Source organism: Berghia stephanieae, chromosome 7 (genome assembly GCF_034508935.2).
Source record: "Berghia stephanieae isolate SIO BIC M18660-M18661 chromosome 7, UCSD_Bste_1.3, whole genome shotgun sequence".
Taxonomy (NCBI): Eukaryota; Metazoa; Mollusca; class Gastropoda; order Nudibranchia; family Aeolidiidae; genus Berghia; species Berghia stephanieae.
The window spans coordinates 32131047-32156046 of record NC_088366.1 but is presented as its reverse complement, the minus strand read 5'-3'; the positions used below and the strand labels follow the sequence as shown (position 1 = coordinate 32156046).

Here is a 25000-nt window from a genome sequence, read left to right as displayed (position 1 = left end):
TAAGATCAAAAGAAATATGATGATTATTGATGAACTTGACTGAACTTTTTAAACCCTTATCTTCCAGTTAAAGTAATAAGCTCAAGATTATAATGAGACGAAAAAATACTAAACTGATTAATTCGTTTATAAATGTACCATTTTAAGTCATTTAATAAACAAGAACAAAATGATTAAGCCAATGACATTAAAATGTTTAAATCATTTGGCTTATCGAAGGCAAAAAAGGAGAAAAGATGATGATGATAATGATGATGAGGGGGAGAAGGAGGAGTAGGAGGAGGAGGAGGAGGAGGAAGTGGAGTATAAAAGGGTAAAGGAGTGGGAGAGGAAGAAAACTGTGAGGGAAAGGCAGATCTGAGAGAGAGAAAATCTCTTACTAAAGTGAAAGTGGCCGGCCATGGTGTTTTAAACTTCTTATGCAACAAGGTCATCATTTTAGGCATCTGGTTGTTTTTTCCTGCAGCATATAGAACTCTGGAAGGATTTTAAATTTTAATTTAATAAAGGCCTTAATCTTTTCAATGTCAGATTTTAGATAAATATGAATATTGCATTAAAGTATACTAAAAAATCGCAATGATATAATATCACACATCAAATCATTATACTCGTATTCCCATGCTCTGATCACTACAGAGTATTTATTTCTCCTGGTGGACAACACTAATTTAAAATAATGGAATTAGTGGCAGGGTTTATTGTGTGTCGTCGTTATGGTCTTGTAAGTCCCTGATTCAAGTCCCATTTTGGCAGCGAATAGTTGAGAATGGAAAATTTTCTTTGCTCAACTTTTCTCACACAACTCAGGTGTAAAATGAGTAGTGCCTGGTTGGTAACAGTATTGTCTTTGTCGAAAAAAAAATAATTGTAATATCGCCTTACAGGCATCATGCCTTGTCCTGCATGTTCAGTATTATTGTTGGATTGGGACTATCAGAGCGAAAAGACCAATGAAGCCAGAGGCTATTCAAGTTTCTGTAGCAGTAAATATACCAATCGCCCACTACCTTTTAGATAGGATGCTATTCTAGCTATTCAATCACTGCTAAGTGGACAGCGGTGTCAGAAAAAAAAAAAATTCAACAAGGCATGGTTAATGTGTTTAAAACAACCGTCCCCAAAGGCTTACATCCAGGACATGGGTCAAAACAGAGGTACATCAGGTCAGATTATGAACACATTGTCCACTTCGATCACAGTAAGGTAATCACAATGGTCTACATTCAAACATTTTTTAATTCAGTCACAACCATGAGTCACATTACTGTATCACTCTCTTGGTGACAACAATCAGATCAGCTATTACAACCAGTCCATATAACAGTGGGACTTTTAATTTTCAGGAGAATTAAAATATAACTCTAACATATGGTATTTCAGACCTCAGTGGATCGGAATATCTGCTTTGCTTTGAGCACAGCAACTACATATAAAAGTAGTCATTTAGAGTCATAAGGCCTATCCCAGTTCACGCAGTATTAAATAAATAGTAACAATTGCTCTCTACCCTTTGGATAAGATGCTGTTCTATCAAAAAGTAGCTGACATTGCGCCAGATCTAAGGGACCCGGCTACCAAATGACTGCTGAATGGACAGCCAGGATTGATACTGATCCCTTTCCTCATGAGGACAGTGCTCTACCACTGAGCTATCAGGGAACACCCCTTAACACTGCTGGGTGGACAGAACAAACTGTGAATCACATACCTTTCCTAAGGGTACACTGTCAAAGAGTCTAGTCACTGACTTGAACTGGGGACCTAATTTAGGTTATCTTCGGAGTACATGATCAAACACACTAACCAGATTTTAAAACGTTTTAAAAGCTTAAACAAAATAAAAGACACCGTCGCAGGCTTACCGAGGTTGGCCCATTACCAAAGTATTGAAAGAGCCCAGGTTACAAAGAATGACCAAAATGGATAAGACCATAGAAAGAGCTGGGTGTACCATATTGCCAAATTGCTGGGAAATGCAAAAATATCAATCTGTAATAATACAGGCAATAAAATAAAAATATTCATATTGATGATGATTACAGTGGTGATGATGACGATGGTAATGATGATGATGGTAATGATGATGATGATGATGATGATGATGATGATGATGATGATGATGATGATGATGATGATGATGGTGATGGTGGTGGTGATGATGGTGATGATGATGATGATGATGATGATGATGATGATGATGATGATGATGATGGTAACGATGACAATGGTGATGATCATGATCGTAAAAATATGAAATAATATCAAAGTGGTGATGGCCTAAGAAGCAAAGGAAGAAGATAAAGAAAAAGAGCAACAAAAATAAAAACAACCACAACAAAAAGAGTAAAAAGTAGTATTTTACCACAGCAATAGCATCTGATTTAAACATGTCCTCCTTAGACAAAAGAATGCCATATGAAAAGATTGCAGCGACACTGGAAGTGATGAGGATGGCAAAGCTGGAACAGACAGATGCTGGCAGGATCCTGGAATGTCAAGATTTTAAAAAGTAATAAGGAAATGTAACGGATTTTTATAATTGACTAAATGATTGAACAGTTTTAGGGATTTTGTTGAGCAAGTCTTTTGGGGTATTTGTCGTGGTGAAGTGGTGAGATAAAAGTGATTGCCATGATTAGTAATGGTAGTAATTGCAAAATATGTAGTTACAGTAGTTATCGTAAAACTTGTACTAGTAGTTGAAATAATCATAGTATTAGTAGTATAAGTAGTAGTAGTAGTAGTAGTAGTAGTAGTAGTAGTAGTAGTAGTAGTAGTAGTAGTAGTAGTAGTAGTAATAGAAGCAGTAAGAGACGAGGAAGAGGAGCATGAGTGGTCTGCTTTATCAAATATCATTTTAACATCATTATCATATAGAATAGAAAGAATTAAATATTGGAATACCCACCTTCTAGGGTTTTTTATCTCCTCAACCATAAAAGTTATTAGTTGCCTGAAATGAGAGACCAAAAAAAGCCCACTTAGTATGAATGTCATATTTCAACTCTGTTCATGTCAGGGACAGTTGCTGATGATCAATTCAGGCCAGTAAAAAAAGAAAACTCAACTCGGATTTTTTAACCCCCCCCCCCCCCCCCGCCCGACCACCAAGCAATGATAGGTAGCTGGGCCTGTTTGACCCAGTGGAAAGTGCTCTGTTGTAGACCAGCATTCTATTCAAATCAATGTCACTGGCATTCATGTTACAGAAATCGAGATAAATTCCGGGTCAAAGTTGATATAATTTTGTGTGTATGTGTGAATTTGAATGTGTGTGTGTGTGGGGGGGGGGGGGTGTAATAATAAGTAAAATATAGCGAATTACCACGCTTTCACCATGCTCATTGCGATTCACAATCTTTCATTTATAATAAAAGTAATAAATGACTTTCTTTCTCTATTCCATTGTAAAAGCCAAGGCAGCTCATAGCTTTTGTGCTCATCTCTAACTTGCATTGTAGTAGCCACAAGATGAGGGTAATCCTAGAGAGATATGTATGCATAATGATGGTTGGCACAAATGACAGAGAGGGAAAGCACACAGCTGTTGACAAAAAGCATTAAGTGCTAATATAAAATCATAAAATATTTGATTAAATTTAAAAACTTTTAAAGGAAGTTTAATTTGCAGGGTGTCAAATTCTAGGAAAAAATAAAGGGCATCGCGAAGCAACTTCGCTCTGTAGAGCGGCCTCCAGTGTTTATAATTAAACTTCGTATTTCTACGATAAGAAATTTTTTAAATTTATAGACTATAAGTTGTATCCAGCTATCCATAAATTTCTTTCAACATTAAAAAAAAATTTTCTTGATAAAAAAAAAAATTGTAAATTTTCATCCAATTTCACATGGGACTGGAGCTTTTAAAAAATCTTCATTTTCATTTCCAGCTATCAGACCCATTGTGTTTGCATCAAGAAAATAAAGGATGACACACTTGATCCTGTTAAACGCTGAAAAACAAATTATATTATTTCAGTTTGTTTTTTCTCTCGCAGTTTTTTGGTTCTACCAATAACATGAGAAAAGCACCAAAAATGGAAGGGAGATATAATTTTTTGATGATGATGATGAAGATGATGATGATGATGATGATGATGGTGATGATGATGGTGATGATGATGATGATGATGATGATGATGATGATGATGATGGTGATGATGATGATGATGTTGATGATGATGATGATGGTGATCATGTTGATAGAACCGACAGCTACTTTTTGTCCAAGACTCACCAGCCTCCAAATGAGAAGTATCCTGAAAACAGTCCCATGGCTAGTTGCCCTACATTGTTCTGAGTTCCCTCTGTTAATCTCTCTAAATTTTCATTGGCCGTATCTGGAAACAATACATTATATAACCTAGTGTTAAAGGAATAAGGTATTGAATTGACATTGTTACCGTTTAGGATTTCTTTTCTTTTAAAATCAAAAATGAAATGAAATAAAAGATAACAAATAATAGGTGACCTATCACCTCAACCTAGTATTATGACAGGATAAACATGCTGAAAACTGAATTTGGTAAAAATCAGCACAATTAAAAAATTCGACAAATAAATAATAATTCATTTTTCACTCTCAATGAGATCATGTCACAATTATTCTTGAAATTTAAGTGACCTAGCTATAGACAGTAAGGGATATTTTGAGATTATTAGAACAAAAAGGACACCTTTATGAAATAAAAATTTGGTTACATATGGTCTGTTGAGAGAACAAAGCATTTTGGAATGCATTGATTATTGTGAATCAGTTCAAATGCTTATAGATGTTCATATTTATTCATCCAGCTCTTCACCAAGTTTGTCTAAACGCCCGTTCTGCCTAAATGCCCATATTTTCTGCTTCCCAACCACCGGGCATTGAGGTGATTACCACTGTACACTGACAAACGTCTACACCAATATATAGGCTCAGTGCCACAAAGCTTTAAAGCAAAGTATATGAAATTGCATCTGGTGTTTGTAAGATTAGAGCCAGATGCCAATGATAATTTTCTCTGATATCCTTTTATCAGGAATAGCTCAAGGGGTACCATAGCCCAAATTGTATAGCACTCAACTTACAAGCAAAGAAACTGATTTTGATCACAGGAACAGACAATGATCTTTTCTCCAGTTCAATCTGACGGCTGTTTTGTTTTGTTTTTCTGTTTTATTGTCTTTTTTCCCTTGTTGTTTTGTTTTTGTTTGTGTTTTTGTTGTTGTTTTTTTTTTGTGTTGGGGGGGGGGGGGGGGGGGGGGACATTTTTATGCATTTATAAATTTCCTTTATGTGTTTTCACTTTTTTTTTTCTTGTAGCCAGTATATGCTCCTAATCTTTGACTTTCATCTGTTACAATTCATCCTTGTCATTTCAATATAGATAGAAAATGAATTTTAGGATGCAAAGAATAATCATAACAACGTATTTCAAATTAACATAAACATTAGCCATCGAGTAACAAAAATTACCCCTGAAGTGGGAATAGGTTAGAAAAACAGTGCAACTACTGACCTGTTCGAATGAAAGCAAAACCCACAATAATAATGATAAAAAAAGCAATCAATTTGGAGGCTGTTAGGAACTTCTGGATGCTGGTAACTACTTTCATATAAGTACAATTAATGAACACGATGGTAACTGAAATAGAAAGGAAATTTAGAGGTCAATTTCAAGCAATGGTTGCTAATTATGTAACTGATGTAAGAGAAGAGGTGGGACCAAAAAATATCATTTCTTGAGATCACACTCACACAGGCCATATTGAATTATTGTTATCTTAGATGCTCTGACATATTTGTAAGCATGAATCGACATTTTGTATCCGAGTCTGTATAATTCCAAATTATAATATTTATCGACAATGTATTTAAAAGTATTAAAGATTTTTCACATTTTTGTAAAAAAAAAAATTTGGCCACATTTTACAAAATTTCTTTGTCACTTCTCTCACTGTTCATTGTTATTGTTACTATTTTTTATTATGATAATGATAACGATGGTGGTAGTGATGGTGATGATGGTAGTTATTATTATCATTGGTGTTATTATTGTTATTGTTGTTATGTTATTATTATTGTTGTTATTATTGTTATTGTTGTTATGTTATTATTATTGTTGTTATTATTAGTATCATTATTAGTGGTATAGTGGTGGTCCTTGTAGCAGTGGTGGTAGTAGTAATGGTAGTAGTAGTAGTAGTAGTAGTAGTAGTAGTAGTAGTAGTAGTAGTAGTAGTAGTAGTAGTAGTAGTAGTAGTAGTGTTGGTCGTGGTAGTAGTAGTAGTAGTAGTAGTAGTAGTAGTAGTAGTAGTAGTAGTAGTTTTAGTAGTAGTAGTAGTAGTAGTAGTAGTAGTAGTAGTAGTAGTAGTAGTAGTAGTAGTAGTAGCAGTCGTGGTAGTGATAGTAGGGATGGTGTTAGTGGTAGTAGTGGTAGTAGTAGTAGTAGTAGTAGTAGTAGTAGTAGTAGTAGTAGTAGTAGTAGTAGTAGTAGTAGTAGTAGTAGTGGCAGCAGCAATAATATTACTCTTGCTATAAGAATATTTCTTGACTATATAAATTTTACGTAAACAAATCTCATTGTACAGTGTAAAAAATCATTATCGTCATGTCGTATCGTATGTTGATACATAAAATGTGAATTATTTGACTTGGACCAAGGACTTTTTTAAATTTTTTTTTTTTAGAAACGTAATAATGATGGTTATGGTGGTAGTGATATTGGTAATGGTGATAGTAGTGATGGTGGTGGTAGTAATGATGATGGTAGTATTATTATTGCTATTGTTGTTAGTGCTATTATTATTATTATTATTATTATTATTATTATTATTATTATTAGTTGTTATTATTATTGTCATTATTATTATTGTTATTGTTATTATTATTATTATTATTATTATTATTATTATTGTTATTATTATTATTATTATTATTATTATTATTATTATTATTATTATTATTATTATTATTATTATTATTATTGTACTTATTGGTGGTATTACGATTTTTGTATTCTTTTATGGTTATTAGTGGTATCAGTTTATTTTTACGTTCCATTTACCATTTTTTCCCCCTTTCCTGTATGTTGTCATCAAATCGTGTGACTTTTTGCCTAAGATTGAATAAACTTTTGAACTTTTGAACTCTAAAATTTCCTATACTTCCTTCGACAATTACGTTTCCTTACAAATTGCTCTCAAATTCAAAGAGAAATATTTTCTAAAATAATGCTTAGCTCAAAAGCTATAAAAGTAAAAATTTAGACCTAATTTTTCAAAATGTGTTGGTAGAGGAGAAAAAACGTTTCGGTCCTTGGCCTTCGTCAGGAGACAGTAAACACAAACACAAATATGTAGATTTACATAATATCACATTTTGTCAAATGTGGAAATAAAGTTAATGTGAGGAAAGGGCGTCGAGTGTGGATGCAAGAAGTGGCGCGAGATAAGGAGAGAGAGAGAGAGGGGGGGGGGGGGGAAGAGAGAGAAAGAATGAGAGAGAGAGAGGGGGAATGGAGAGGATATGTATATGTTTGTGTATGTGTGTCTGTGTGCGTATGTCTGTGTATGTGTATATATAGTAAAAGTAACTGCAAAAAGGTCTTTAAAATGGGGATGGGGGTGAGAGAGCGATTGATTGGGTGGTTAGTATATTATACCAAATATATATAAATGAACAAAATGAGAGGAAGAGAGATAGGTAGATAGAAGGAGAGAGAGAGAGAGAGAGAGAGAGAGAGAGAGAGAGAGAGAGAGAGAGAGAGAGAGAGAGAGGGATAGATAGATAGATAGATAGATAGATAGATAGATAGATAGATAGATAGATAGATAGATAGATAGAGAGAGAGAAAGGGAGAGAGGATGTAAGTTTCTGTGAGTGGTCGGTCTAAGACCGGTAGAAGGAGTTAGTGTGTAGGTAGGTATGTATTAAGGTAGAGATGAAGGCGGAGGAAAAGGTAAGAAAGAATATTTGTAATTTTAACGTAATTTGGAGAGACTTAATATCGGGAGAAAAAAAATGGGGGGGGGGGGGGGGGTCTTTTTATTAGAAGAAAATGAAAGAGGTGAGAAAGGGAAAGGAAGTAAATATGAAAATGAAACTTATCGAATGAATGATGATGGAATCGTATATCCGCAGGATTGGAAAAAGAAATAAACACAAATAGATTGGGCTTATGCAACCCGAATGAAGAAATTAAAACTCGTAGAGTTGGAGATGGTCAAGTGGGGATGGGACGGTGAGAGGGAGAGGGCACTGGGTGCGATGGACGAGTGAGAAAGTTGGATGGGCGTCCAGGCCGGTCCTTTTAAAGACCTTTTTGCAGTTACTTTTACTATATATACACATACACAGACATACGCACACAGACACACATACACAAACATATACATATCCTCTCCACCCCCCCCTCTCTCTCATTCTTTCTCTCTCTTTCCTTCCCCCCCCCCCTCTCTCTCTCCTTATCTCGCGCCACTTCTTGCATCCACACTCGACGCCCTTTCCTCACATTAACTTTATTTCCACATTTGACAAAATGTGATATTTTGTAAATTTACATATTTGTGTTTGTGTTTACTGTCTCCTGACGATGGCCAAGGGCCGAAACGTTGTTTGTTTTGTGTTGTTCCCTTATATATGAGTCACATCTACTCACTTTATTTTTTTATCTCCAAGAGATAGATAGATAGATAGATAGATAGATAGATAGATAGATAGATAGATAGATAGATAGATAGATAGATAGATAGATAGATAGATAGATAGATAGATAGATAGACAGAGGCAGGAAGAGGGAGAGAGAGAGAGAGAGAGAGAGAGAGAGAGAGAGAGAGAGAGAGAGAGAGAGAGAGAGAGAGAGAGAGAGCGAAATGACTTGTTACCCATAATGAATGTTGCCAATAACATATCCAGTCCTGTAGGTGGTGGGCAATCTGTGTAAATCATAGACAAAATGTACAGACTGCAAGTAAAAGCTGCGAGTGCCCATGTTGATCCAGCAATGAACAGGACAAAACCCCACAAGAAAATGAATCCGGCCAAGTCACCAAATGTTTGGTAAATATAAAAATAAGGCCCTCCAGCTTTAGGAAACATCAAAGCCAGCTCTATGGTTCCCAATGCCATTCCCAGCTGCACCAGCCCACCAAGCATCCACAGAAACAAAGCCATACCCTGAGACCCTGCATAGTGAAGAACTGTTGTTGGGGCGATGAAAATACTCGCACCTCCAACATTTGATATAAGAATGGCACAGGCCCCTGTGAATGCAAGTGTTTTCTTAAGATCTGATCTTTCTAGTTCATATTTCACTTGTAGCAGACTGTTTGAATCTGAAATAACATCACATTGAGGTTCCTTTTCTCTCATTCCATCAACAACCTCCGTTGAATCCTCATGCCCTTGACAAAGTTCCTTGGGTGCATCTTCATTAACTGATCTTTTCATTTTGTTGAAGTATTCGTCACTTTTCCTCACTCAATAAATCTATTTTAGAAAAGGGAGAAGAAATGAATTTCAGGTCACTTCAAAGAGAACCGTTCAACACCAATCTATCCTCCCCCCCCCCCCCTCTCTCTCTCTCTCTCTCTCTCTCTCTCTCTCTCTTTCTCTCTCATAAAGCATTCCTTTATTTCTTTACAGGTAGTCTGATGTTATAATTTTAACATGTCTGTTTCAAATTAATACTTGTGTAACTCTTAACACAATCAAGTCTCCTTTATCTGAAAACCTTCATATCAAATAATATCTTCCCAGTACAAAATCATATGGGTCATGGAATCACCAACTAAAGTGCTTATTTTGAATCAGTAATAAGCCTCACATAAATTCCTTTATTTTGACTCTTAGTATAATGGAACCCATTGAACATGATAACAAACACTTAAATTTCACTCCTGTTTGACAAATATCTCCATACAAGAAGGGAAATTTTCCCTTAAGCAATGCATTATTGATCGCTATAGTAAACACTAAATATCTTGAGTTTGTCTTTTTATGCACTTTTCTCAATATAATGGAGTTTTCAGTTTTAGCTGAGAAAACTCTAGCAGTACCTGACATTGGATCTGAAATTTCCCACCTCTAAGTTATGCCCCATCTAAACCAGCAGTAAGCAAATAAAGTTTATGACTCCGACCAGAGAGTGTTGCGTCATTGCTTCTCAGATACTCAGAAACTATGAGTGCATTTTTACTCATTACGTATTATGACACTTAGATAATTGGACAGTTGGTCATTCGAAAATAAGTCTCAATGGGATGGCAGCATTTGTATAATCATAAAGCATCTTACTGTAGTCATCTGTACCAGACACAAGACTTTTTAAATGGTAGTCAGTCTCAACCGGATATATCACATAGCTACCACCTCGGTCTGATACAGAGGTCATCTGTCTACTTGCTCAATGGGAACTGAAAATTTATTTTAATGGTCACCTTTGCAATTCAGTACATATTAGTGAAAAAGGGTGGGCTTTATGTTCGAGTGAACATTCTTGAGATAGCAAAAATGCTAATAAATGGATTAAGGAGATTGGTTTAATAAGTTTTTATTTTTTGTTGGCTACTTTTGCTCAATGAAATGGAATTGTGGGTGATTGGTTTGTAACTGACACAAAGATAAAAATCGAAAGCAAGATGCTTTGTCAGTGTCATTCTTTTTTCACAACTGTGGAACTAGAAAATATTAGAAGGGAAAGATTAGATATAGTGTAACATCCACAAACAAACAAAAAAAGTAAAAACATTTTTATCTTGCATTATCGTTTACTTTGTGTTGTATCTTTTGTATGAGTCATTTTTACTCCCTTTATTTTACTATATATTTTATCGACTCATTTAGGCACCTCTAGATATTGGTATTACTATATAAGATTACATATAGGTATCTATCATTAGTTGTGCGTCATCCGATAGAAAAAGGTCTAGCAAGGCTGTGGGAATAGATATATAATCATGTGTTGACCCAAATTTTTCCCCAATTTCCCAGTCGAATCTGTCTTTTACAGGTTGGATAGTTTGAGATAAAGCAGTAGATACACCAATATTTTTGTATTATATTGGTTTTCTATTGTTTGTTTCTGTTTCTGATTTGTCAAAGTAGTCAAAAGCTTAAGCTCTCTTCAAATGTAAATGTTAGATAAATATTTCGCTTGAGGCCAACTTAATTGACAGCTTAAGTCTGTCTAAAATGCCAATTCTAAACAAATCATAAGACTAATGTTATGTTGTGTCTTTTTCAAAATCTCTCAGTGCAAATTATCTGAAGCTGATGGAACTGATAAAAATGATTGACCTGATTTTTGTACCATAGATACCATCTCTAGGATTCAAAACAAACAGTCAAGCCCTTCTCTTTTCTGGGATAAAACTTAAGAGCTAATCTGATACACTAAAACATAATAGAAGCAGTGATTGAAAATTGGACTGCCACACTCTCCCCGGCCAGACAGAGTTGTCTTACCAGTAAGGTCATGGGTTCAAGCCCTCATCGCTGCCTTGAAATTTTTATTCTCTATTGTCTTCTGGCAGTTTCCTACTCACTTTATTTCTAGTTATTATCAAGATAAGTGCCTGATCCACTCACTTTACTGCAGATATTGTAACTGTTTTCATACAAAGCATTGGCATTGTATAAATATACAGTTCACTCCGGATAATTGTAAACACCTTAGGATCAGTGAAAATGTTGCAATTAACCGAATTTGCAATAAACCAAAGTTGAGCTTCCTGTTCACTATTGCAACATTTTTGGAGATGCCATGTTTTTTGGCAAGGTCTGCCTGAGTTGGTTAAGGAGATGAATTGAACTCATTTATGATTTGAAGATTTTCCTGTAATGTGATATCGATCCTCTTGTTAGAGAAGCCATGGCTTCTCAGTCTTCGTGATTTTTTCCCCCAAGCTGCTGTATCTTTGGTAGAATTAGATAAAATGATGGGACACTGTTTTCACCGCCACTTGTTGAAAGTTTTCATAGCAATTTTGATTTGACCACTAATCACAATTTTGATTTGACCACTAATCAGTCTCATACCATATATGGTGAACTCAAACCAGTTGTTGTAAACATTGTTCTCTGTCCACCACAGACTGAGTAATTTGATTGAAACAAAACCATATGGAAGCCCTGTATAGATTTTGACTTACTTACTTACTTATCCGAACCAGCGACCACCTAAGCTCTAGCCCTTCGTTCTTGTGCCAGTAGAAGTTAGACGTCTTTTGTAGTTGTTCCAAGTGACTATAGATAGTTCGAAGATGACGTCACTCTGGTCTTTGTTATTGTTTCTTGCCATCCGCGTTTATGAGTAATTCTCACCAAACTGTATTAACCTGACTATAAACGTTCATGGTTACACACAGTTTTGTGTGTTGGTCCGTTATACTTCTGGATGGCAATGTTATGAACTTCTTAGCCAAGCGCATACTATCTATAAAGTGTGTTACTGATGCTTGGATTTGGTGGGAGGAATGTGCATCTCAGGTCTTTAAGAGGTTGACATTCAAGCAAGTGGTGTGTTACTGTTTCATTGGGGTGTTGACATAGGGGGCAGAAAGGGGATGTGTCTTTTGTAATTTTGCTTAAATGGTTGTTGAGCGGTATGTGTTGTGTTCTTAGTTGAAAGATGATGCTTTGCTGGTGTCTTCTGAGCTTATTTAGGCAATCAGTCTTTACAGGAGTGGTCATATGGGAAAACATACATCTACCCGTGGTGCTCATTGCCCAACTGTTCATCCAATCTTCTCTCTTATTTGTTTTGATTATTTGTTTCGCTGTGTCTAAGGATACTGGAATTGATGGTTGTAAAAGTGTTGATCTGAGTCTGGCTAGTCTGTCTGCATTGCCATTTCCTGGTATATTTGAATGTCCCGGTATCCACTGGAGAGATAAGTCTACTCTGTGTGTTGTAAGGAATTCATCTAGTTGAGATTTTAAACTATTGAAGGTTGAGGAGAGTTTATCTAAATCTAGAGCTTGGAGAACCGATTTGGAGTCTGTGAAGGTGACAGTGTTTTGAAGTTTTGAAGGGTTTAGCTGGAAAACAGAAGAGAGGTGTCGCAGTGAGGCTTCTATTGCAACTGCCTCTGCCTCGTAGTTTGAGCAGGAGCTTCCGCAAGAATTGTGGATTTTATCGCAGGTTTTATCTGGGTATTCTACTACAAACCCATTCCCAGCATTTTTAGTTCCTTTTTGGGCAGATCCAGTGTAAACATGTATCCAGTTGTCTGGGTATTCTTGTATTGTCTTCATTGCTAATGTTTGTATATCTGATTTGTTTTTATTTCTTGTTGTTTCTTCTATGAGGTTAGTCTTTATTTTTGGAAGTTTTAGTTCGGCGTATGGAGGTTTTTGACTGATTAAAATAGATTTTTCTCTGTTTTCTGGGAGTCTGTGTCTTTCATTCTTGTTGTTAGCAATGTGTAGCAGGGATTTTTGTTTAATCTTGTTCTTGGTTTCCATTTCTTTGCCAGAATTCTGTTTGGATGGTTTTCCTCTTCTCGTTTGTATCTTTCAACCATTTCAAGCATGCTGATTCTCTGCAAAGTCCAAGTGGTTCCACATTAGTATGTATTTCACATGCTGTTGTGGGTGTCGATCTCAGAGCACCGGAGATGAAGCAAAGGGCTTGGTTTTGTACTCTGTCCAAGGTTTTATGTGTGTTTTTACTACCTACATTTTGGAGGGCTAAATTGTAGTCCATGGTGGAACGCACATAGCCTAAATAGAGTTGTCGAAGCGAGTTTTTGTCTGCTCCCCAATTAGTACTGGCTAGTCGTTTTAGTAACTGGAGTCTCTTTGTGGCTTTGATTTTTACATTCTGAGTGTGTTTGTTCATAGATTTTGACAATTAAAAGCAGCTTTGATGCAAGCTGACATCTTATTCAGATTGAATTAACTTTCACTCTTTTGTTCTTAGGAGTCAAAAGAGATTAGCCATGACGAGAGACAATAAGATCTCACCAAATCCATGGCCACAATGCACAGTTGTCAATCCCAAATCAAAGGATATTGCTCAGTCTTTCCATACAACTGTCATTTTCTACCTGTTGTCTAGACTATGCCCAGCTCCCTCACTTCCTATTTAATGGTCACAGATGACCGAAAAAGCCCTGCCCTCTTTTGTCTCATATACAGTGATAACATTAAACCCCGTCCACTCTCCATTCTTCAATCTTTCATGATTTCGACCATAAAATGAAATTTAATCATGAGATTATGTTTGATTGATTTCTTGAATTTGCCACTTTTTGAAAATTTGTTGCGACTAACCAAAGTTTGTTGCAATTAACTAGTGACTTTTATATAGCATTAATTCTGTTTCTTGAGAGATGTTGCAGTTAACTGAAAGTTGCTATTATCCGGAGTGGACTATATTACAAAACCAAAGAATATTGACTGCACCAACTCTAATCCTATATTGCAATTATTGTGCAAAATAAAACACATTTTTCCTTTAGGTCAGAAAAGTTATACTTCAAATAAGACAAACTGTCTCGAAAGCAATTACATTGGAAATCGATGCTTGAAATTGAAATTAAAGCTTAACTTATGAATTCCAGATATAATAAATGCCTTCATTGAGAAGAGCAAGAATTATTTGTTGCTTAAACTTTCAAAAATAAATGTAATTTCCTAATTTCAATTATTTGACTTTAAACTCATTGATTTACAGCTACTTCACTCCGACATATTATCAAATTGACAAGATGGGTCACAAATATGAAACTATTAAAGTGATCCCCAACCTGTCAAAAAGGCTCATCTTCTTACTCCATCTTCTCTATCCTACCCTTTACTCGCTACCCATCTCTACTTACACATATACTTCCCAATATTTGAAATAAAGTGCTTCCACAAAACCACTTCATCTCTCCTCTCCTACTGGGTCTTCCATGCAAATCGAGAAAATGAACTGGTTACCAATGACATTTTATCTGTGAAAAGATTTTGAGATGAGTTGAACATTCAAAGAGAAATTATGTAGACACGAGTCAAACAGACTCATAAATTTTAGATTTAAAGGAAACTTTTCATGTCAGTTAATGAGTCTAAAATGGGATTAAGTTATTTTGATTTCAATGGGATGTGATGGTACCCAATGTCATCTTGAATTGAAGTTAAGTACCATGAAGTGAGCCAGTGGTCACAACAGAAATGAAATATGTGCAAGCTGGCGTTATTTACATACAGAGTAAGAATGCGTTTCCTTCAATTACTTAATTTTCTTGTAAGTGTGTGTGTGTGTGTGTGTGTGTGTGAGTGTGTGTTTGTGTTTTTGCTACGTTAACGGGACAATTTCATGTTTGCACACTCACGTTAAGTGGACACACCCCGTTAAGTGGACGTCCTGATAATGTTTTGATGTCAAAACCAGACTTCCCGCCAGTTTTTAGATCACCTGACAAATTTTTTCCAAGAAATGAGTTGGTCTTTGCAACGGAGCGATTTTGTCGTTAAGACACACAGCGCTATACACACCGCGAGTGTATGCCAAAAATTGCGGTGTCCCGATAACTGCAGAGTAAAGTTAATTACGTGTGTATAGGCTGTGTGTATGAAATTGGACCTCGTTGTTTTCGTTTCTTAGACTCAAATTCAAAGATGGAGGACCGTAGCAGTAGTCCAGTTTATGCGGTATAAACAATCTTACTTTAATATTTTATGTTTGAGGCCTACATTACAATTTCTACTGTAGTTTTACTGCATTTCTTAATTATTATTTTTTTTTCACTTGTCGTTCTTTCATATATCTATACATAGAAATAATAAATAACTTTAACTAGCAGGTATTCCCGTTCTACGAAAGAAAACGAGGAGGGATAAGCAGCCATGGATAGATAGATAGATAGATAGATAGATAGATAGATAGATAGATAGATAGATAGATAGATAGATAGATAGATAGATAGATATATTTATTAATTGATTGATGGGAAGGGTCCAAGGCTTTTGAGAGAGAGAGAGAGAGAGAGAGAGAGAGAGAGAGAGAGAGAGAGAGAAAGAGAGAGAAATAGAGAGAGAGAGAGAAATAGAGAGAGAGAAATAGAGAGAGAGAGAGAGAGAGAGAGAGAGAGAGAGAGAGAGAGAGAGAGAGAGAGAGAGAGAGCGTCTGTTGTAATGTAAGTAGGTTAGGAATTCGAAAATTTGAGATCACAGCTATCTGCCTGAAATAAAATAAATACATGAATATATAAATCAAAACGTACATTAGTAGTACCAAAACTATAATAACGATCGGGAGGACAAAGGGGTGAGAGGAGGATAAATCAATCAACAGTTACACTCACCCTATTCACAACTAGATATACCAGATAAAAAAGAAGAAGAAATGAGTATATCCTTTGAACTCTGACCCCTCTATTTTGTTTTCTTGGATAAATCTCATTTCGTCTCATAGCTCTTATAAAAGATTGGAAACACAACCTGTACTGGAAGTTATTTGTGGAGGAGGTCGTCGTTTTTATGGCGACTCTGAATTTTTTCAAAAAATTACTTTTTAACTAATCAAATTGTGAAGAAACCAAACATTATTTTTTAATCATTTAGATACTGCTCCCAGCCTTTCGTCGTTCCCAATCAACAATCCAGATATGACTGTTCTTGGTTAGTCAGGTTTTCAATCTATATAGAGCTATAGTGTTTGGGGCTTTTTCCATTACAATAAGATAGTATATTATGAGAGTTCAATTATATGTACACGGTGTTCACCGATATGCTTCCTGTCGTCTGTTCAGTTACAATAAGATAATCCACTCCGATTCACAATCCGATTTGTAACTCTTTTAATCTTCGCTTCCTTATCCATTTATTTCAATAATCTTTCTTGTTCTTGTTCTTCTAGTTTTTCTTGTTCTTATTTCTCTTCTTCTTCTCCACCTGTTGTAATTTATTCTTTCCTCGCATGATTTTTCGTCATATTCATTTTTTTCATCCTTCTTCATCTTCAGACATTGACTGCTTGTCAATCTGATCTAGAGCTAGTCTTTGGAGAAATGCGAAAAGACTTACAGATTATGTTTTCAGATATTGATGACGATCCTAATGACAGTGATTATGTCCATGATTCTAGTGATTCAGACTTTGACTCTTTTCCGACATTTTTACCAGTTGGTACTGTAACAGTTACGGACTCAAGATCACAGGAGTACACAGATTTATCAGGCTCTCAAGAAAATGTAGGCAACCAATTAACAGTGAACCAAAATAAAATTGAGGGATGTTATCTGCCAACACAAGAGGAGATTCTAAAAAGCATTTCTGTGTTTTTGTGGTAAACAGCAGGCAAAGTTAAAACGTCATCTTTTATCACAACACAAGAATGAAAAAGATATGGTGCCTTTACTTAATGCTACTCCCTAACTAAAAAAGATGAACTTGCCAAACTTCGCAATGCTGGTGACCATGCACACAATATCAATACGCTGAAGCAAGGAACAGGCATGGTGGTGGTCAAAAGAAGGAAAAAAACATTAACTCAAGTAAGCAACTTTGTGCCATGTTTGAAATGTATGGGTTGGGTCTCTAAGAAAGATCTTTGGAGGCATAAATGTGTAAACAAAGCTGAAAGTGTACCCGGAAGCAATTGGTTAAACAAGGAAAGTTGCTTTTACCACAGGCATCTGACAACGATCTGTATAATGAAATAATGGTGTCTTTACGGAATGGCCCTATTTCAATCGTGGCCAAGAGCGATGAAACTATAAAACTTCTTGGCCTCAGAGAGACGACAAAGAACGGACATGACAAATATAGGCACGGGCATATTCGAAATAAATTAAGAGAATTGGCCCGCCTTTTGATTAAGCTCAGGAGTGCACCTAACTGCGAATCGTTGGGTCTATCAGACTTCCTTCAACCTGAAAGATTCAAAAATGTGGTCTCAGCTGTAAGAGAGGTGGCAGCCTACTCACTAGACACAAATCAATATGGAATATCATCCCTTGCTCTAAAACTAGGACATAGTTTGGCGCACTGCTGTATTCTGTTGAAAGCTAAAGCTATTGAGACTGGAGATACAGTTATGAAAGAGAGAACAGGTGCATATTATCAGCTTCACACAAGTATGCGGAATCAGGAAATAACTTGCAATGCCGCAAGAAACCTACATGAAAAAAAAAGAAAAATACCACAAAGACTATTCCACTCACAGATGATGTGTCAAAGCTGTCGAAGTACCTCACTAGTGAAACTGAAAAGTTGACCATGGAAATGTTGGCGCCAAAAGGCATTGTCAAGAAAAATGGGAAAGACTCGGTGTGATTACGCTAGTACGAATAATATTATTCAACAGAAGAAGGCAAAGGGAGGCTTCAAAGATGAAATTGTCTGACTACACCCAGGGAATAAATATCGACAAGCACAATGAGGACGTTCTTAAAGAGCTTAGCCCTTTTGAAAAAGAACTTTGTAGTGTAGAGTCTTATCACGGATCGAGATAATTGTTGAATGACTGTGACTTTCTATCTTTTGGTTTTAATGCAGTTTATGCCGAATTTGGCAGTGTTCTAGGTTAAAGCATGGTTGAATAAAATGTTGAATAAAATGTTGGTTAATTTCCTTTATGATTATCGTTGCTATGAAACGTAAGCTATTTCTAATCTCTGCTATTGCTATGTTAATCTTAAAACAACAAACAAAATAAACAAAGACAATCAAACAACAACAAACAAACAAACAATCAAAAACAAAACAAAAAAAAAAAACAATGGCGTCATATAGCGGAAACATTTATTCTTCAAACGTACCACTATGATAATGTATGTAAAATAATGCAACCCATAAGGAAAATAATTGTGAATTCATTTCAGAATGAAGTTTAAAGATAGCTATCTTTTCAGTCCAAAGGCTATGAGACTTGTATTATTGTCAATACTACAAGCCTCATACTTAATGACTTAGTCACGAAATAACGATGTACCATCATTTTGTCCTGACATTAATAGGCAAATCATATTGTTTAGGTTCGATTCCAGAATGGAACCAATGAGAACATAAAAATACAATATTCCAATGCACATAGATTAAGAATCTAGATGCCCGGAGTACATTTCTACAAAGTCTGTTTAATGTTTGTTTTTCATGTTTTTGTGTAACACGCTTGAGGTTCAAAGGTCATGCGATGTCCACTTAGTGATACGTCCCAATAATGTATGAGTAAAATAATGTTGACATGAAAATTGAAGCAGAGGGCTGAAATTTGGCATACACCAATCTTTTCATGTCTAGGTGATACATTTAAAAAATCAGCCTGTTTGTATTATTGGTTTTTGAGCTATGATACGTCCATACAATGTAGGATTTGGTGAGAGTCCTCTTAATGTGTCCGAGACACGTATGTGTGTGTGTGTGTGTGTGTGTGTGTGTGTGTGTGACAATGTAATCCATGGCCATTTCTCTTTCAAGTAGACTCTTCTCCTTATTACATATTTAAACTTAAATTCAATAAATATTTCAATTACTATTTGATTAAAACACAGATGAAAGCATCTAAAGATGAGTGGGCTGAGAAAATTGGAAAGCATGATATGAATAAAATATCATCACAAATCGACAATAATCTGTAAACCATTTAATAACATAGTTGTAGATCCTTTGTCTATCTACAACCTGGGTTCGATTCTACTCTGATCAGACATGACACATCATCAAGATACATTCTTTCACCCAGAGAGCAGTAACAGCGATGCTAGATATATTACATTTACTTTCCTTCAGGTTTAAGTGGCTAGGTCTACAGTTTTGCCCAGAAGAAATTATGATTTGTATTTCTTCTGAGGCAATTCAGACCTGAGTCTGAATAGTCTCCCATGTCTATTCAGACTCAAACTTCGATATGCGTGCGCAAACACAGGGGGAGGGGGAGAGAAGAACAGTGCAGGCAGTGGGCAGAGGGGGGAATAATAATACAGAAATAGAAGAGTTCAGAATATATTCTGTTCTGCCCATACCACGCTGATTCAGATCATACCCCTACTTCAGACCGGAGAAAGATTGTTACCGGTCTAACACTATCACAATATATATATATATATATATTTTTTAATTTTCGCCCTGATTTTGTTTAAACATCGTGTTATATTGTTAGTTAGAAAAAGATTTTCCTTTAAATTACACTTTATTTAACTGACTTTTGTTCCTTTTGAAGGGTTTTAATTCTTTTTAAAATTTCTAACTTGACTTTCAATTGATCTATGATTTTGTCTTTTTCATTAAATAAAGTGGGTTAAGACTACCTGTTGATAATTACTATACTGTACTGCCATGTGAGACTATTCAGACTGAGTCTGAATAATCTAGGGAACTATTATGACCCGAGTCCAAATAGCCGCAGCCTTTGCCGTTTAATAATCAATGCGGACATTGTTAATGTGAACAGATGTGCATTCATTAATTACAATTACGCTGTCATTATTGGCAGACACTGTCTGGCAATTGTAATGTTTGAATGGGTATTAAATGATAATTTAATAATGCAAAGATGGATGGATGAAGATTAAAGTTTATTGATAAGCATGATACAGAGTTGGTTGCTGCTTGCCGGCAGGATACAAAGATAACCAAAAACAAAGAAGTGAAAGTAGAAGACTGGAAGTATTGAAAGTGAAAGTAAATTATAAAACAGGGGATGTAATTCATTAAATTAATTACTTGGAAACATTACATCACTCCCCTTTTTAATAAAGAAAATGTAGTTGATTAATTGATCTATATACAACAACAAAATGTTTAAAGATAAAGCAGGGAAACTGAGTTGAATATAATATATTAGCAATAATAAATTGATTCACAATTAAATTGCAAACATCTTGCAGTTATGTCTAGATCAGGAAAAGCAAAGTAAATTAATTGTCCCAGACTTGATGATGTCGTATACTCTGATATTGTTCCAATGATAGCATAGATCTTTCCTCCTCAGGGTGAAATAATAGTAAGAATAAGATGAGTTTAATGATAGTGGTACACTGCTAACTTGAGTATTTGAATAACTGATAACACACATATTATATATGTATTAGGTTTTTATTAGAAAACCTTCCAGACACGGGCACAAGGTTTTTCACATTATGGTGTAGTGGGAACTGATGTCATGCCAAGATTTGAGGACTAAATCTTAAATATAGTTTTTAAATGCTTGTAGTTATCACTTTAATGAAAAAAAAACCTTCCAGACACGGGCACAAGGTTTTTTATTTAATTATTCTTATCCACCATATATATATATATATATATATATATATATATATATATATATATATATATATATATATATATATATATATATATATATGATTAATATTGGTTTCAACTTTTAACACTACGTATTGAGGATTTAATTAAGACAATTAATTATTTAGTACAAAATCGTCAAATTTTTTGGGACGACGAATGTTGCGACGTGGTCTTATCGGGGGACCATTTGTTACACAATTTTCGGGTGATGAATGTGCAGGTGGGGAATGCGGTAGGGTATTGGTATTTTGGGTAGTGTTGTCTGGCGAGTCTGGATCGGGATGATCTGGTTCTATTTCAGCAGTTGTTGGTGGTCGAGGCGACTTTTTGAAGAAGCTACTGTTGCGAGTAACTTGCTGTTGACCTCTTGCAGCTGTGATCATGGATCCCTTCTTTTGGGTTATAACAAGAGGTTGTGATTCGTATGGGGGGTCGCGTTTTGTAAGGTTGTTGTGTTTTAGGAGAACGGGATCGCCAATTTTGAGCTCTGAAGGCTTTACATATGTTTTGTTGTCAGCGTAATGCTTCATTTTGGCTTTTTGGTGGACGTCTCGTTCACGCAATGAGTTATCTTCGAAGGATTTGGTGGTTTGTGGGAGCATTGTTCGAAGTTGTCGGCCGAAAAGTATGGTTGCAGGAGCAACGCCTGTTGTGCAGTGTGGAGTTGATCTGTATGATATTAGAAATCGGTACAGTTGTTGTTTTAGCTGTGGAGTTGGGGTATTTCGGAGTGTCTTTTTGACCGTTTTCATGAATCGTTCAGTTTCGGCGTTGGCACGAGGCCACAATGGGGTAATTTTGCGGTGTTTGATGCCCATGTGGTGACAATAGTTGGAACAGTCATGTCCGTTGAAGGGAGGACCGTTATCAGTTTTCAATGATTCCGGGATGCCGAATTCTGAGAAAATTTTGTCCAGGCGGGGAATAACGCTGTGACCTGGAATGGAGTCGAGTATTTCCACGATGGGGTAGCGGGAATATTCGTCTGTAACGACCAATATGTACTGGCCATTAGGCAGATGACCAAAATCTGCTGAGAGTTCTGTCCACGGGGCTGATGGAAGCGGGGACATTTGTAACGGTTCGCGTGTTGTTTTCGGTGTAGAAATTTGACACAGCATGCAGTTGTTTACAGTGTTCTCTACTCTGCTCTGCATGTTTGGTATCCAGACCTTTTCCCTAAGTAAGGATATAGTTTTGACTATGCCTTGATGTCCAGAATGTGCTAGTTTGATGGCTGTTTCATAAAGCGATTGTGGTAGGACGATTTGATGACCTTTTAGTATGACAGGGAGTTTGTCTGCAATGGCGAGTTCAGAGCGACAGAGATAGAGCGTTTGAAAAAGCTTTTGGTTGACTTCTTGAAAATTGGTGTACCAATTATTGGATCGTATTGATTGGATAACGAGCATTAGGGTTTGGTCTTGTGATGTTTTGTGTGCTACTTCTTCTAGGGTCATGGATTTTGGTGTGGATGTGTGTGTGAGGTAGTTAATGTATTCTTCGGCTATGGTTTGTTCTCTACAGCTTTGAGAGTGTGTGACTGGGTGACAACTTAAAAAGTCGGCAGGATTGTCAAATCCTGGCCTGTAGCAAATGGTGAAGTGGTATGGTAGCATGCGTAGCATCCAGCGTTCAATCCTTGGCGATGGCCTGGCTTTAGGATTTGAAAAGATGGTGGTAAGAGGTTTGTGATCGGTGTGTATTTTGAAGGGTGATCCGAAGATGTAAATGTGAAAATATTCACATGCCCAAGTTATTGCGAGAGCCTCGCGTTCTGTTTGCGAGTATCTCTGTTCGGTTGGTGTAAGTGGGCGGCTTGCAAACTGTATAATGCGACCGTCTTGAACAAGTACTGCCGATATCCCTATGGGACTTCCGTCTGTATAAATATCGGTTTGCTTGTTTGGGTCGAAGTAGGCTAAGGTGATTGCTTTGCTCAGAGCTGCTTTTAGAGAGTTAAAATCGGTGGTATGGATGGTTGTCCACTCCCATGGCAGGGTTGCCAGATTATTTTTCAACAAAATGCCAGGGGAAGACTCAAAAAATGCCAAAACACTCAAAAAGATGCCAAAGTCTGTTGACTCCCACCCCACTAAGAAAACTACTCACTTTTGATAGACAATTTACTATCATATCCTGGTGGCTTGCGTGTTTTCTTTTCTTTTTCTTTTTTTTTTTTTTTTTTTTTGAATTATACTAAATTTCCTGTTGGGGTAATTATTTACCTACTGACTACTAAGTGGATGCTAAACATACACCACGGTTGGATTTTAAGAATGAAAAGAAATGTGAAGATGTTTGTTTTAGCGTTTAGAAATATTAGAAAGGTGTCATTTGAAGTATAATATACAAGAAAAGAAATGCCAAATGAATGCCAAATGCCAAATGATTTTTAATGCCAACGGTTTTCAAAAATGCAGATTTTTGGATCTGGCATTAAAATGCCAAATGGCAACCCTGTCCCATGGGACGGTCTTTTTGGTGAGTAGGCGCAGATTGTGTGTGAGTGATGCGTAGTGTGGAATATGGTGTGCACCGCAAAAATTTATCATGCCGAGTAAGCTACGCACCTCAGAAGCATTTGTGGGTGTAGCGAGGTTAAGAATTGCTTTGACCTTCTCATGGCTTGGAGTGACTCCGTCTTTGCTGAAGGTGTGTCCAAGAAATTCGATTGACGTTTGGTTGAACTTGCACTTTTCTTTGTGGATAGTGAGACATTTTTCTCGTAAGCGGTGGAACAATGCCCGTAGGTTGGCGTCATGATCTTGTTGCGAATTGCCAAAGCAGAGGATGTCATCGCTGAAGTTAATGACACCTCGCAGACCGGTGAGTGCTTGTCTGATCTGTTCTTGAAAGATTTCGCTTGCGGAATTTACTCCAAAGAAAAGACGGCGGTATCTGTAGAGTCCTTTGTGCGTGGCAAATGTTGTGATGTATCTTGATGCCTCGTCTAATTCAATTTGGTTGTATCCTTGATTCAGGTCTACTTTGCTAAATATTCTCGCTCCGGATAGTTCAGTTTTTAGCTCGTCGAGTGTAGGTGTCGCGTGATGTTCACGTTTGATGGCTGTATTGGCAGAGTGCATGTCCACACATACACGCACTTTACCAGGTTGCTTGGGTTTTGGCACAACAACGATAGGAGATACCCATGGGGTAGGGCCAGTAGCTTTCTCGATGACACCCCGTTCTTCATCTTTGTTGAGTTGTTTTTCAACGTCTTGGCGGATATGAAATGGAATGCGTCGGTAATGCTGCGCTACAGGTTGAATGTTTTGGTCTATGTGTAGTTTGACTTGAGTGTTTTGCAAGCAGCCTAGACCGGTAAATAAGTCTGAAAACTCTTGTACGAGAGCACTCTGGTTTAGTGAGATATGATTGATGGTGTCAATCAATTGCAAATCACGGCATGTTTGCCAGCCTAAGATGGGGCGTTCATTTCGATCGACGACGTAAATAGGAGCCGTAGTTGATGTGGTACCATGTCGCAGTGTAGCATGGAAGCGCCCAACACAGGAATGTGTGAAGGAGAGCCGTATGCTGAAATTCGTTTGGATGATGTTTGTAGCATCTGTTTGGGATTTAACTTGTCAAAGTCAACCTTTGCTAAGAGATTGATCGTAGCACCTGAGTCAGCAAGAAACTGAAATTCATGGTCTCCTATCGAGACAGCGAAGTGAGGAAGGTTACTTCCCTTGTTTGTGGCAAACACGTATTCTGTATCATTGTAGTTGTACGTGTCGGTGGTGTTGAGACGATTGACTGGAGTGTCCG

At 36.6% G+C, this 25000-nt stretch overlaps 2 protein-coding genes across 6 annotated transcripts in view; both read right to left on the bottom strand.

The window, feature by feature from the left end:
• Positions 1-25000, bottom strand: part of LOC144977084 (large neutral amino acids transporter small subunit 2-like) — a 33410-nt gene that overhangs the window by 6037 nt on the left and 2373 nt on the right. For 3 of the 5 annotated variants that reach the window (XM_078921839.1, XM_078921840.1, XM_078921841.1), the window contains exons 2-9: positions 14812-14928; positions 8872-9475; positions 5505-5630; positions 4241-4343; positions 2912-2956; positions 2366-2489; positions 1866-1969; positions 381-477 (exon numbers count right to left, since the gene is read on the bottom strand). In XM_078921839.1, coding sequence (XP_078777965.1) covers positions 381-477; positions 1866-1969; positions 2366-2489; positions 2912-2956; positions 4241-4343; positions 5505-5630; positions 8872-9436 — 1164 coding nt within the window. In that variant the 5' untranslated portion in view covers positions 9437-9475; positions 14812-14928. Of the gene's footprint in view, positions 1-380; positions 478-1865; positions 1970-2365; positions 2490-2911; positions 2957-4240; positions 4344-5504; positions 5631-8871; positions 9476-14811; positions 14929-16281; positions 16477-25000 lie in introns of those variants that run through there. The other 2 variants (XM_078921842.1, XM_078921843.1) reach the window with 2 other exon arrangements.
• LOC144976529 (uncharacterized) overlaps positions 23635-25000 on the bottom strand; it is a 2243-nt gene continuing 877 nt past the window's right edge. Inside the window, exons 1-2 of the mRNA XM_078920821.1 lie at positions 24708-25000; positions 23635-24585 (exon numbers count right to left, since the gene is read on the bottom strand). The exon at positions 24708-25000 is cut by the window's right edge and continues 877 nt beyond it. Of these exons, the coding sequence (XP_078776947.1) occupies positions 23635-24585; positions 24708-25000 (1244 nt within the window). The remainder of the gene's footprint in view (positions 24586-24707) is intronic.